Source organism: Bombus bifarius, unplaced genomic scaffold (genome assembly GCF_011952205.1).
Source record: "Bombus bifarius isolate JDL3187 unplaced genomic scaffold, Bbif_JDL3187 scf7180000008286, whole genome shotgun sequence".
Taxonomy (NCBI): domain Eukaryota; kingdom Metazoa; phylum Arthropoda; class Insecta; order Hymenoptera; family Apidae; genus Bombus; species Bombus bifarius.
The window spans coordinates 556,045-571,453 of record NW_022884569.1 but is presented as its reverse complement, the minus strand read 5'-3'; the positions used below and the strand labels follow the sequence as shown (position 1 = coordinate 571,453).

At 40.2% G+C, this 15,409-nt stretch overlaps 1 protein-coding gene across 3 annotated transcripts in view; it reads left to right on the top strand.

Moving 5' to 3' along the window:
* Nucleotides 1-14,398, top strand: part of LOC117212260 (probable phospholipid-transporting ATPase VB) — a 28,442-nt gene extending 14,044 nt beyond the window's left edge. The window contains exons 5-18 of one of the 3 annotated variants that reach the window (XM_033456889.1): nt 8,912-9,187; nt 9,278-9,446; nt 9,595-9,948; nt 10,034-10,329; nt 10,481-10,648; nt 10,728-11,025; nt 11,134-11,566; nt 11,649-12,025; nt 12,103-12,390; nt 12,477-12,728; nt 12,806-12,910; nt 13,057-13,244; nt 13,329-13,493; nt 13,578-14,398. In XM_033456889.1, the coding sequence (XP_033312780.1) occupies nt 8,912-9,187; nt 9,278-9,446; nt 9,595-9,948; nt 10,034-10,329; nt 10,481-10,648; nt 10,728-11,025; nt 11,134-11,566; nt 11,649-12,025; nt 12,103-12,390; nt 12,477-12,728; nt 12,806-12,910; nt 13,057-13,244; nt 13,329-13,493; nt 13,578-13,620 (3,412 nt within the window). In that variant the 3' untranslated portion in view covers nt 13,621-14,398. Of the gene's footprint in view, nt 1-8,911; nt 9,188-9,277; nt 9,447-9,594; nt 9,949-10,033; nt 10,330-10,480; nt 10,649-10,727; nt 11,026-11,133; nt 11,567-11,648; nt 12,026-12,102; nt 12,391-12,476; nt 12,729-12,805; nt 12,911-13,056; nt 13,245-13,328; nt 13,494-13,552 lie in introns of those variants that run through there. The other 2 variants (XM_033456890.1, XM_033456891.1) reach the window with 2 other exon arrangements.
* Nucleotides 14,399-15,409: the final 1,011 nt, after the last annotated feature.

Sequence of the window (15,409 nt, the reverse complement as noted above, 5' to 3'; positions counted from 1 at the left end):
AACAAACTAGCTAGCATAAATTTCCCATCTTACGGAGCGAGTTGCTCGCATGTTAAATTACAAAGATACTTAAAACGGTGACTAAAATGGTAAACATTCGCACATGGCGTTTCGAAACGATCAGAATATTCTTGACAGACGTTTGGTCTAGCGACGAAATTTAAAATTACGATTCGGCCCAATCGTGACGAACACCTTGTGCGTATATGTGCGATATGTGATAACATTCGTAAAAACGTATAGTCGATGCTGGGTACAACGTATCGTTTCGTTATCACCCGCGCTTACGGTTATGTATTCGATAGATGGCGAAGCGATTCGCGACAGGTGTCCTGCTTCCTTGATTTCACCCACGATACGCCGGCATATTAAACTCACGTGCATGGACAATTCGTTTTCCTTTCTCGCAGCGAGAACGGTAAAAGGATTGCGTCAGCTGGAACAGGAAGGCTTTAAACTGTGAAAAATATAATGGAAGATCGTTCAAGTACGTAGATGCTAAGTTCGAAGGCGTTCGGACCGAGAGTGTAGGCGAAAGACAGAGATGCGCTATTCGCCGGCATTGAAAGGAAGCTAACGGGGCTGACAAGCGTTTTCGAGGAGCGCGAAGAAAAGGAGGTCGAGGGAAAATTGCAGAGCGCGTGTACCCGCGCGGTTCCCCGGGGGAGCTTGTCGTCCTGCTCGTAGCAAAATCGAACGATCGGTGTACGCGTTCCGTTATTTCGATCGTGGTGCGCGGTTCGGATCGATACGCGTAATTAGCTGGTATTACGATCGTCGATTAACACAAAGCAAAGTGCGCGTACACCGGAGATACTCGTCGTGTCGTTGCCGCGGCTCGTTCGCGCTTGTTTCGTCATTCGCGTTCGTTTGCCGGTCTAAAGGTCGCCGATTCCTTTTCAGAAATATAACCGAGAATTGGCAAAAGAGCACGGCCAAACACATCGTCCCTTCGTCGTTCTAAACCAAATTCGTCGAGACTAATTTCGTTGTTAAAAATAGAGCTCGAGGTTGGAGGATCGATGCAGCGGAGTTTCGACGATTTGGCTTGTTTCGCGAGCAGAGAACGCGACGAATCTAACAGCCTCGCAACGGTCTAGAAACTTCGTCGGCGATCGATTCGATCGGCGATAACCCACGTTTAATTGACGTCCACGCGCAGACGGGTTTACGTAGTTGGTCGAGATAAAAAAAAAAAAAATTACGCAGGATGCGAACGCACGAGAACGCGCGGGTCGATCGAGAATCTGTTTCTTCCGCAGCAACGCGTTTCTTACGACCTTTACCTACTTAATAAGCGGTTACACGCACGCGCTCGCTGACCTTCTTTAGCCTGCCGTTTAATTTCGTTCGCTGACGAGATCGACAGTCAACCAGCCCGGCCAGCCAACCAGCCAGCTCTCCACGCGGTAGTCAGCAATGTCAAGAACGAACCTTCGCCACGAATTCCAGCTGTCGATTAATGCGCTTTGACTGGTACGAGGCTATGTCGGTCGCGAGCACTCGAACGTCGTTACTGCGTTCTCCCGCGAGATAACGTCACGCGATTCCAAGTCCGCGTTCCGCTCGAACTATCCTACGGATTTCTGTGTCGAGTCGCTTTCGATAATTGCACGAGGCGAAGGAGCTTCGTAACACAGTTACGGAACTCGAACCTAGCGTGTATATAATGTAAGATATAACGAAGTCGTGGTTATACCTGGAAACAGAAATGGTACATAGTACAAGTAGATGCTCGAGTACGTTTCAGGCCATCTATTTAGGACACCAATTTGTTACATTTATTAGGAAACGCGCGTTTTACTTATTTTACGTTCGAAAGCGTATACGTGTGTATGATAAAAGCAGCGAATTCGTATTAGCAAAGCTACTTTGCACGTTTCAACTAACGTTGTAAAATTCTTTTGCTTTCCTATCGAAGTTGTTAGTGCGACGCAAGGATGTTTGTTTAAGTGGACATAAAATTGCAGAACTATGAAAGAGATATCTATAACGTGTAACTTATGACTGGTCAATTTAGCACGGTTACTGGTTTATAAATTATTACGAAGGAAGGCTCGGATATCCTAATAGCTATGACCGACTGTGTACGTCTTATCGGTACGATTGTCACAAGGTATACGTGACGCGGAAAATGGACGTGTATCGTGCAGGCGTAATCGACTTAATCTAGTACAGTTAGCAAAGTTGCTGTACAAATGTCAAATTCGTTTCGGTAATTTTTTAAAAGCATGACGTCATCGGACGGTTCGCATGAAATCGCAAGATCGATATCTGCTGCTTGCCACATTGTCGTGCAACGCAGCGGGCAACGCTGTTCCTTAAAACGCGTGCATTCGAAAGAATGATTTTCCAATTTTGAAGCTGATATATGAACATCAGGTCACCCTTGACGTAATTGTACCGTGTCCTTGAGAGTCAGATGAAGCAAAATCCATTCTTTCTAAATGAAACACGTATAAAAACATATGTATCCAAGATTAACTTGTAAATATGGAAGTTTTAATGGTGTTTATTTTTACTATCGCGAATACGATTTCTAATTGTTAAACGAAACACCGTTAGATCAAATATATTACTCCGGCTATTTCTGGACGCTGTTTCATGGGTACTTTTCTAGGATCGAGGCAACTTGTAATTTGCAAAATTTAGGTACGAAAACGCCTACGTTTAAATGCCTTGATTCGACCGAAACGCGTCTAATACGTATAATGGATATATTCGAACAGCTTCGCGAAGCTGTGTATTATACGTCAGTGATACGTATCAATGCCAATGCGTGGATAATCGAATATCGCTGAAGCGGTAAGTGGGAGGCAGCCTTTATTCTCAGCAGCTGCGAAACGATCCAACAGGATGGTAGACACAAGGATGTCGTTCATACGGCTCGTATCCGTCGAAGACGCCGAGAAGTAGAATAAAACAGCGATGGAAGGCGTAGCAATAAAACCGGTTGCCATATGCCTCAAGCTATTTTCCTCGTTCCTTTCCTGGATGCGAGCAACGAGAGGACGCGACATTCTCCGTGACAATGAAACCCATCGACGTTTCTGCGTTCGTAGCTTTTTCGCCGGAACGCGTAACATAAAAGCGGCTCGCGAGAGTATTCGCACAGTTACAGAATTTTTTTTATTTAAAATAGCTCGCGAAAGTGTTCGATCGCCTGTACGAACCTTTTGCCAATGTACAACGCGATAAACAGTTTCAAATTTGATTAGCACCGTCGTAAGACCCGACCGACGCGATCATATCGGTGAAGTTTCGTCTACGTTTCGTTGCGTGCAAACCGGTGGATTGTCGCGAAAAGGGTGTCAATCGTTAGAAAGCATCAACAGAGAAATCTGACGATGTTATTCGGTGACTTTGCGCGGACGCTACTGGAAATTTGAAAATATCGCCATTCCGGCGAACTTGTCGAAAAGCTTCTCTTTCTCTCCGAATTCTCTCCGATTGCGGTCGCTTTGAAATATCTCGTAGAGCTCGACTTCAATCATTTTTTCTTGCACGTATAACCGACGGCCTTAGTTTTCGAGTTATATGCCAAAATATCCCGCCGCTCGGCCTTCGTTTTCAAGCTGGATCGGCTTAGTGGTAGTAGTAATACATGGTACGGGTTAATTTTGCCGCCGTGCGGCGGCCGGCCAGCATTGTTTATATTAAATTGTGCCGATAAGGGGATTCGCAGGGCCGGCCGCCTCGCGTCATTAATATTACTATCACTCCAACCTAGCCTGAGAACTAAAGCTAAAACAAGGCTGCGTCTGGATGTTTTTCCGTACAGCTCGAAAACTAAGACCAACCGCTGGTTATATGTAGAGAAAGAAAGTTGCTAAAAATATCGAGCTTTACAACATATTTCAGTAATCGTCGAAATCGGGCTTTTCGAACAGGTTCACGAAAATGTTGAATTTTTTCCAAATTTCCGGCGGGTTCCTCGCGAGACCACCGGTGTCCTTACGTTTCTCTTTCGATGCTCTAACGATACCCTCTAATGACGCTGTTTTCACGAAGCCCCATCACCTTGCGCATAATGAAACGCGAAACGTAGCCAACGTACGAAGGAAACTTGGAAATGTACGTAAAAACTAGAAAATATTTAGCGCAAATATTTTCTCAAGATCGTTCGAGGACGAAGGTGTCGTGACGGGCAATTCGCGATGTCGCAGACAATTTAGGTTTTCTTTTCCCATGGTGTATCGTGGCGTCAAACGGTCACTGATGTCATCGATTGCGTCATTTAATGCATGGAATATCGGTATCGTATCACAGTTACGTGCCCGCGTCACGCACCCACCGAGCCTCGTGTTTCGTTACGCGTAACAGCTCCAACAAATTAACCGATCGAACGAAGAATTTCGAGAGAATTTCGGTGGCCTAAATATTTTTCTTAATTCAGAACCACGAGGCAACTGTTACGAGAGATTCCTTCTTCCGCTGAAAGAATTCACGAACCGCTTGATAAGTAGGACAAATTTGTCGAAAAATATTTTAGTGAAACTTACAGCGCTCGAACACGCTTGCAAATATCCATCGATGACTTTGAAATTATTATTGACGATTCTTACCTTTGCATAATGCATGAGGTGACAAAACAAAAAGAGAAAAAAAAATGCAAAAACAACTAACCTTCTATTTAACTACAAGAAACGGCTGTGCTGACCTTCTTACCCCTGTTAGATAACGCGATCGACCGATAGGAATAAACGAATCCTTTGAAATATCTCTATCGGAAGATTGAAATGTTTGTTCGCGCGTTATGTTGGAAATTATGTTAAATTGTTCGCGAAGAGAGGCACGTTACATACGCGCTGGTACTTGTTACAGACCCAATTACTATTGAAAGGAAAAGTAAAATTGTTGTATTATCTAACCGCACGTTATCTATAATGAAGACGTGTTGCATAAAAGAATTTCTAAGGCTACTCAGTTGCTGCCGTCATCGCGACCGATTTATCAACACTCTGTTATCGTAAAAAATTCAAATAGGTCGGGCTTCTTGTCGTGGGTAGAAATACGTAGTTAATAACATAAGCACGATATTTATTTTGGACAAATCGAACTGCAATGATTTTATTCTTTACAATCGTCATACGTATACCAGTATCTATTAAAATCCGAGTAAATTGATTTTCAAATGTCAGTGTGCGATAATAAAACTGTCGTCCAACTGTTTCCAAACCTTTGTGCGAGATTTCTTGCTCGACAAACTCTCTATCTTTGGATCCTTTAATTTCAGGAATTAAATTACGAATTACGAATTGACCCGTTTAGAATGAACATCGCGTTAATGCAATAACGTTTCGCTTGTGATTTTCTTTTACATAATCGGCTCGTATTAACTCGAACTCTGTTGAATTTACGTTACGATTACGTGATGATGTTCCAAAAACCTGCTTAGTATGATCTTCGTTGCCATTTCTTCTTTCTTCGCCGAGATGGTGTAATTTCATGAAATTTACGGAAATTCAAGCATCTGCGATGTCGACGTGGATAATTTATTTAATTGTTGTAAATCTGCCAAATCTTCTTGTCCCGGAAGAAGGCGGTCTTATAAAAAGTGGCTTTGAAAAAATTATGACTCACGTGGAGAGAGGAAATAAAAGGAAAAGAACCGCGTGCGTTAAGTTCGCTTTCATCTGGCGACGAATCAAGTTTTTAACGGTTAAACCGGTGTCGTTCTCCGTAATAGTAATCGAAACTCGTAAGGATGGAATTTACATTTTCTTCGTTCTCGCGGACGTTAGATCCGCCTATCTAGTTCCGCAAGTATTAGGTTGTCCGAAAGGTGTCTTCCTCTTACAGACACGTTTTTTACAACGATGCATCTTTATACAAACATGAAATCTAATCTATCGAACGTTGTGATCTTTATTTTGATAGAATAAAATGGATCATAGGTAATTCGATAAAATAATATAAAACGAAAGATATTGCGCATCCATTATTTCCTTATAAAACGAAAGAAACTTTTCGGACGACCTAATATACCGACCAGTGTCATTATTTTCGGTTCAAGGATGACAATTTTACGAAGGATGACAGTTCGCGAAGAGATCTCTTTTTAAAACGCTCGCTTTTGATATTTAAAGCAGAATTCTCTTATTTTGTCGCTTATAATGTTGCCGCCAATTATCCATCTTTAGAAAACGCGCTACAAAACGAGTCTAATATCCCACGTGCCAGCCAAGTTTCTTCTTAGCGAATATGTACGCTGTTCACAAGTACAATACAGATATTCGTAGCGGAATTGAATTCTGGCCAAAAATCTGTACGCAGGCTAACGACGAATTAACAGTAATTACATCTTGCACTTGTTATCTTTTTATGAAATAGGCAGATTTTAAAATTTAATATTAATATATTTCATTACCTATATATGTCGGATTAAGGTTGGAATTTTGGGCGTTCGATGAACCTTCGCTCAAATTTACCATCGCGGATATAGCTGATATTTATCGGTACAAATGTGGTTACTAGCGGCGATCGGATGGTCGAGATGTTGATGACAACGAATTCAGGTTCGATAACGAATCCACGGTCAACGGGATGACGAATGCGATGTGATACACGTATGACTCCACGTGCAAGTAAAACTTATCTGCATGAACTCACACGCAGTCCAAGTGGAACTGCCCTTGTACAGGGTGGTTGGTAACTGGTGGTACAAGCGAAAAGGGGGGTGGATTCTACGCGAAAAAAAAAGTCGAAAATATAGAACAAAAATTTTTCGTTTGAGGCTTTGTTTTCGAGAAAATCGACTTTGAATTTTCGCTCGGTACGCGTGCACTTTATCGCGTCTCGTTATAACGGATCTCACAGTAGATCGTTGTCTCGATGGAAAAATTAAAAAACAAAAATTTTTATTCTATATCTTCGACTTCTTTTTTCGCGTAGAATCATCCCCTTTCCGCTTGTACCACCAGTTACCAACCACCCTGTATATTCCTCTGCCCACCTCTCGGCTCAATCTTTGTTTTTAAGGAGAGCCATATGATCATTCCATACCTCTGTCAGGTACACGTCCCTCCCGTGACCGTGGCTACGTTCAGTGACCCGCTATGTCACTTCGAGCCCAAGCCCATCGTCATAAAGTCGCATTAGAACATTAAAACTATTTCTTATTTTGATTACTTAAGTATAGCCATAGTAAAAGTCTGGACTAGATTTGGGTTTTTTTCCAACATTCCAAAAGGGAAGTTCGGATGTCCTTTCATCTCCGACATATATATATATATATATACATTCGCTATTTAAATATCATCGCTGGTGTTAAGGTTGGAAGCGTTCCTATCAGATTTTGCATTCGAGCGAGAAAACGTTTTAACTCTGGTTGCTCTCGTTCCTTTTAATAAAGTGATATATGTATTTCTTGGACAGTCGTATGGTTGGTTGAAACGTCTCGAAGTAGGTATACAATAAATAGTCCCAATTAAGTTACGAAAGGTTACACAGATCAACGATTCTTATACGACGAGACAAAAATCGTGTAACGGTGACCCCTTAAGTGGAGTCTAGGTCAGATTTGATAGTTCGCAGTGTATGGCGTTGGCAACGAAAAAATGTAATATCCCGTTTGAAAAGTTGAAAACGACCTTGAAGTGGCTTCTCTATGCTGCTACCCACGTTCCAAATTATTCCACGATTATTCAACGATCGTTCTAAGATTATTCCATAATTATTCCAAATTATCTCATCGTCGAAGTGCGTACTAATTCCTTTCCGATAGAAATCTCACGCCGCTCTATGAATAATTTCCGATACGAGAAATTCAATATCCAAACCATTATAATTCGATGGTATTAGTTTGTAGAAACGATTGGCCTTGTCACGTAATCAGCCTAAACGGTTGTTATATGAATGAAAAAACACGATGGTTCTCCCCACGTTTTATGAAAAAGTACAGAAGGTGTATCGTGTAAGTTGGGAACGTTCGAACAACATCAGTTTCGTATTATACGTACAATTAACCTTAAATTAGCTACATCGAAGAGAAGATGGAAAAATAAATCGAGCAGAGCATTGATTTGTACATATTCGAATTTATTTCTCCTTCTATTCAATCAGCGATTGGTAACTCGAGCGAGTAAAACGAAGTTCGACCTTTCTCTGATTTGGATTTCTCCTTGAGCTCTTCCCTTCGACCGTTTGCGCTATCAATGAGCGAACATCTTGTGACTGGAAGCGTTGAACGGTGACGACAATTAATTAAGAATAATCGACGTCTGGCCGTTGACAATCCGGTTAATGTTAGATACATAGCAGCAATCATCGTCGATCGCGAAGATTGTTACGTTCATCTGTTCATTGAGTAGCGTAATTACGCTACGAAAGAAACAGGATCTTGCGCGTGATTATCAAACAGCTGATACGTATCTTCGATAGGTAATTACCGCCTTTACGAAGTACGTAACTGATTCCTGGCGACGTTCGTAAGTCGACAATTCGTAAGACGGGAGTCTGCCTTAGAGATAACGTTATGAGCGAGAGTTCTATAAGAAAGAGTATACATATAACGCGTAAAATGAATATATACAGATAATAAATAGAGATAAGAGAAGACTTTACCGACCAAAGATTTACGTATTTAAAAATAAGAAAAATTTTAAATTGGGGAAGATTCTTTGAAGAAAGGAAGCAAAGTTATCTCCTTTCTTCGTCGCTCGGTGGATCGTTGGTAGCCGTGTCGAGGTAATAGGAGATAATATTTTACATATATCAGGAAACATCGTGTTTTTTCGAGAAAAGACCCCTAGTCTGCTTGGACGCGCGCAATTTAAGATAAAATTTCCGGTCTATAAAATCCGTAAAGTGAGAATTATGTAGCTGCACGTGAAATTCCCTTTCATAAATGTCACTCCCCTCGTTGATTCGTCAGAGAATCGTTTCTGGAGAACACGTTTCACGATTGCAGCGAAGACGACAGGTATGCAAAGGTGGCGTGGAAAGACGTGAAGGTCGGTGACCTGGTTCACCTCTCGAATAACGAACTCGTACCAGCCGATGTTCTACTCCTGCGAAGCAGCGATCCTCAGGGCGTAGCGTACCTCGATACGTGCAATCTCGACGGTGAGACTAATCTGAAGGAACGACAAGTTGTCAGAGGATTCGTGGATCTGCAGGACACCTTTCAACCGGCCAAGTTTCGATCCGTGATCGAGGTCGATCAACCGAGCACTAGGATATATCGGTGAGCTATCTCTCGGCGTTCGTTCCGAGGGCAAGTTAACAAAGGACATTGTAGTTTGAGATTGGCAAAAGTTCAACATGAAAATTGCAGGTTTCACGGTGCCGTGGTTCACCCGAACGGTGGTAGAGTACCTGTTTCTACGGAAAATCTTTTACTCAGGCAATGTTTATTGAAAAATACCGACTTCGTCGAAGGCATAGTGATATACGCTGGTCACGAGACGAAAGCGATGCTTAACAACGGCGGCCCTAGATATAAGGTAACGATCTTTGTGATATATCTAGATATCTAATTATAGATCGTTAAAAGATACGAAAAAAGAGAAAAAGAATGTTTGGAGGGAAACTGATTCGTTGATCACGGTCGCGTAACAGAACGTAAATCGAGAGAGGGCGTTCTTTTTTCAGCGTTCACGATTGGAGAAGCGGATGAACAGCGACGTTATATGGTGTGTGGCGATTCTAGTGGTATTATGCGTGATAGGCGCCATCGGTTGCCGAGTTTGGCTTTCAAATTTTTCCGACCAAACGTCCGTCCCATTCATTCCGATCGTTCAAGACCCAAATTACGAGAGTATGTTAACATTCTGGACGTTTGTTATCATTCTGCAAGTAATGATACCATTGAGCCTTTACGTCACTATCGAAATGGCGAAAGTGGGCCAGGTTTATCACATCGGACACGATATTGCCCTTTATGACGCGGAGACGGGACGCTCGGCTGAATGTCGCGCGCTCAATATCACGGAGGAATTAGGTCAGGTAAGCAAACTGATCGAGCTTGTGCGCGGTCTCGATAAGGAAGCAGATATTTATTCCGTTTTTTTTTTTTTTTTTATTTCAACAGGTGCAGTACATATTCTCTGATAAAACTGGCACGCTCACGGAAAATAAAATGCTATTTAGGCGCTGCGTGGTGGGAGGACAGGATTATTCGCACGGCGGAGACAGTGAGAATTTGATACCTTCGTCGCGACTGAAGGAAGATCTTCTTATAGGTACATTTAGGCATCATCTGCAAGAATTCCTAATTGTATTAGCGATATGTAATACCGTCGTGGTCAATTCTCAACCACATTATGACACCATGAACTCCAGCGGAGTGATCGAAGAACCGCAGAAGAATGGCGAAGAACCTGGAAGGTTTGTATATATTTTTCTCTCTGTTAACTTAGACGTGTCTATCATCCGGAAGGATGACTGGACACTAGTGTGTGGAAAATATTGCTAAAAGAACTCAGGCATATCTAGGTTAATTACCTTGTTACAAATTATTTACCGTTTACCATTGCAGATACACAAGAATGATAGACAGAAGTTTAACTCCTTCGCCAATTATTCCTCTATCTGCGTTGTCTCATCCGACCAATAGTCTCGATGAAAATGTGTCATCGATTTCTTCGATAGTGGAAATAGAATCTGTGCTCCATAATTCTACTAAACTATCGAATAAATTGTCAAGGTCACCATTTACTTTGTACCTATCTTCTAGCGATATCGTTTTTTTGTATTCGGGTATTTAAAGTCATAAGTATTTGCAGGCCAAAGTTCCTCAACGTGACGTCAATACCGAGTTTAGGAATGGGATTGTTAAGTAGAAAATTGTCTCCAAACGGGCAACACAAGAGACGCACTCCGCTGAGTCCCGTTATCGATGAGAGCGGGAAGAGTAGAGACGAATTGTTACCTGCGGCTGCAATTTACGAAGCGGAAAGTCCGGACGAGCTCGCTTTGGTGAATGCTGCGCGTGCTTATAACGTGAAACTTCTTAAACGAACGGCACGTAGCGCAATTGTTTCTTTGCCGGATAAATCCATTCTTACTTTTGAAATTCTTCATGTGAGTTCTTTATGAATGAATTCTTTTTTCTATTCTTCTATCGAGCGAAGCAAATCAAAACGGATCTAAAAGTAATTTGTCTACAATAAAACGTACTCGGAATTGTAGGTTTTGCCATTTGACTCCAACAGAAAGTGTATGTCTATTTTGGTACGGCACCCTATCACTAACGAGATAGTGCTGTATAGCAAGGGTGCTGATACAGCGATTCTATCGTCTCTGACTCCACAGGATGAAAATTCTATAACAACAATAAAAAATCGACAATATCTTCAATCGTACGCGCGGCAAGGTCTTCGAACTTTGGTAGTGGCTAAAAAATCTCTGACAGCGCAAGAATACGATAACTGGCGTCAAATGCATTCTGAGGCAGAACTCGCAATGGAAAATCGTGAAATGCGCATTAAAGATTCATACGCGAATCTAGAATGCCATTTGACTTTACTAGGTGCTACAGGAATTGAAGATAAACTTCAAGCTGGAGTACCTGAAACTATGGGTACTCTTATGGCAGCAGGGATCGTAGTTTGGGTTTTAACAGGTATTCTTTTCTGAATTTCAAGCAAATAAAACGACATTTCTCGATTTAGAATGTATCGTTAATAAATATATTATATTGAAAGGAGACAAACCAGAAACCGCAGTTAATATTGCGTACTCAGCACGTCTTTTTTCCCCTGCGATGCAATTACTGTGGTTGCAAGGAAGATCCAAGTCTGTTGCTGAAACCTTGATTCATGGGTATTTAGAATCTGCACGTAAAGAAAGTACAGTTCAGGGAATGGATAACATTAGGGGAATTACAATGTTTAATCGTGATGCGGCAGAAAATGATGCACATAGGATAGACAGTCCATGGCCGAAGCAGCGTGCGCTCATTGTTGACGGCAAAACTTTAACCGTTATTCTTGACCCACGGTCAGGATTAACTCGATTGTTTCTCGAGTTAACGAAAACGTGTTCCAGTGTATTGGCCTGTAGAGCCACGCCTCTTCAGAAGGTACAAGAAATCTAATTTTTGTTTTCATTCTCGATTTTATAATTTATTATTTGATGGACTTTCACGATACGTTACAGGCATATATCGTACGCATAGTGAAGGAACAATTAGGAATGAGGACTTTGGCAATTGGTGATGGTGCCAATGATGTTAGCATGATTCAAACCGCAGATGTAGGAGTTGGTATCTCCGGACAAGAAGGTACACAAGCTGTCATGGCTGCAGACTTTGCCATTTCACGATTCTCAATGCTTAGCAGACTTCTTTTGCTGCATGGTCATTGGTGTTACGACCGTTTGTCTAGAATGATCTTATATTTTTTTTACGAGAACGCTACTATCGTTTTCGTCCTGTTTTGGTATCAGGTATAGTTTCTATTTCTATACATTCTACTTCATTTTTAATACTCTAGTTTTAATACCCGTATAAAAATATCTTACTATTTTTGTAGCTATACTGCGGATTTACTGGAACAGTCATGATGGACCAAATTTATCTAATGCTCTACAATTTAATATTTACGTCTATGCCACCACTTGTATTAGGCATATATGATCGAGTGGCTTCTCCCGGTGTTTTATTGTCTAATCCTCATCTGTACAAAAGAGGACGCCTTGGACTCGTATACCAGACATATACATTTTGGATAACCATTGCTGATGCTTTGTATCAAAGTATCGTCATTTTTTTTGTTAATGAGGGTGTTAGTATAGTCTCAAAAAATGTGATATAGTATAAGTTAATACACCGACATGATGAAAAGGAAACTATTTTGTTTAGGTATACTATGATTCGACTGTTGATATTTGGGAGTTTGGAACAACTATAATGACTTGTTCTGTTGTTATTATGTTGACCAATATTGCCATAGAAATTAGATCTTGGGTAAATAAAAATTTTATTATATATATTACATAACATATAAACATCTAAGTATAGATTTAAATATTATATAATATATTATATGATATACATTAGAAATGTATATTACACTGGATATTACATGCTATATGATGTGATTTCGTTTCCAGACGATAATTCATCTTCTTGCCGTAATGGGATCACTAGGAGTATTTTTCGGTTTCTGTTTAATTTATAACGTAGTTTGCGTTAATTGTATGGGTCTCCTATGTTCGTATTGGGTAATGGAAATGGCTATCATGAGATATACATACTGGCTTACAGTATTACTTACCTGTGTTCTAGCATTGATGCCTAAGTATGTCTTTGTATCTTATATATTAACGGTCAATAAATATTCTAAAAATTAAATTATACGCAACATTTATTATTGTGTATTTAGGTTATTTTGTAGAACCATAAAATCGACAATAGCTCCCGATTTTATGCAAAGTGCCACGTTGAATGCACCATCAAAAAGTGGTAGCCATAGACAACGAATCGCTGAGAGAAGTGAAAATAGTTTCATTGCTGGTTGGTCACGATCAACGCAGCATGCTACTATAAGGTGGTACATCGTGCTTTTTAGGTGTAAGACATGAATTATGGATTATTTAAATTATACAGATTTCTCCGATTTTTTATGTTTCAGAACTGGGACTAAACACGATACGTTGACAACTATCGTTGCATGACATATCTTAAAAATTCCAATAAGACTGTCGGCACATTGTAAAAGAATAATTAAGACTATTAACAGTGCTGTTTCATCAAAATTATTAGGACAAAATCAACGTCCTTTGTTGCATTTCGAGCTGTATTGTTCCTAAGGATTGTAAAACATTGTCAAGCAATGTATTATTAATTTTAATATGCATTTTTTCATCGGAAATATGCTGTACTTTATCGAAACTAAATGAGTCATCGAAATCATCGTTCACGATCGTTTTCGTTATTCATCGAGTGGCCTTAAATCCAGACTGCTACTGTTTATTGCATTTTATGGCTGTGACTTTTAGGGACCAAAACTTTTAATCCAGTAGTAATATCAATGTCAATTGATTGAAAGGTTCATTCGGACTCATTTATACGCGCGTGTCCGAGTTGTACATGGAATCAATTAATAATTTATTCAGGTTACAACTGTTCTCTTAGAAACGAATATAAAAGAGTCTAGATTATAAGAATGTAAACAACAGTTTAAATGTATATTATCTCCTATGAAGTTCATATTATATAAGTTACAAATTCACGTTAATCATACGAGTGTAATGCATGTGAATTTTACACTTGTAATTCTAGTACTGTAATTTTAGAAGTGTATGTACGATTAGCCAGCATAGAGGTTCTATTAAACGTGTATAATGGATGTCATGACAACACCTTACCGTTCTTAACATAGTATTTTGATAAATGATTAAGAAAAATCTACGTGTACATAGCCATAACCAGTAAAACTGTGTGTTATATAAACCTTGTCGTTTCTTTAATATCAGATCTTTCGTGTCTCCTAAAATTTTTTAACGTGAAATACGAGAATATTGTCACATTCATTTTTAGTTTCCAATTCATAGTTCTTTCATAATTTTGTTGATGACGCTGTTTCAAATATTTAGTCAACTCCGATTGCTTCTATAGCACTTTCAAACATGACTATCATTTGGAATATTGAACGAACTCACCAGAGTTATGTATTTGCGCGAAATACGAATATTTTCATTAATTACGTCTTATTTCCGGAATAGTCATATTATTCCTTTATTTCGTCTTTATGTTATTTAATTTTTAGTGGGTTAAACATAATTTCAGTAGAGTGATTTTTCAACGGTTGATGAGCACCACTGGCCGATGCGGAAACACGAGGTATGATGGGGATGGGATTGAAAGGCGAGTGGTGCGGCACCGGGGGATCTTTTGGCGTGCTGCGGCAACGACTAGTCTCAGCCACATATTCAGTATTCTTTCTATAAAAGACAGGTAGAGTTTGCGTGTACGATACTCTTGGCACTTGATTGGTCGCGATTGTGCATAGTGCTCGGGAAACTCACGACCAGCTGTGCTTCGAATTCCGTAAAATGAATTTCGTTGTACGAAGCGTGCGCAGGGTAGAAGGACAAAGTGGGGCGTAGGACGAACTCAAGGATCTTTTGAGCGTCGCTCTGTTCCTTTGTCATGAAATTACGGCTGAACGCTCGAAGATACGGTACCCGAAATTTTTGACCTAAACAGTTCTGTTACCGAATCTCTTCTGCGTTAGTTCAGTTTTATCAAATCAATGAAATGTTTCGTTTCAGTGTTACAAAGATCTCATGTTTTTAGAGTAGTCAACAGAGAAATTTCCAACTCACGTGATAAGAAGAAGGATCACTTTACGTCAACAAAGAACATGCGAATTTTGTGAAAATACAGTGAATCATGAATCTTTAAGTTGTGATTGAATTAAAAAAAACTATTTTTATCGTTACTGAATAATTTTGTTTACAT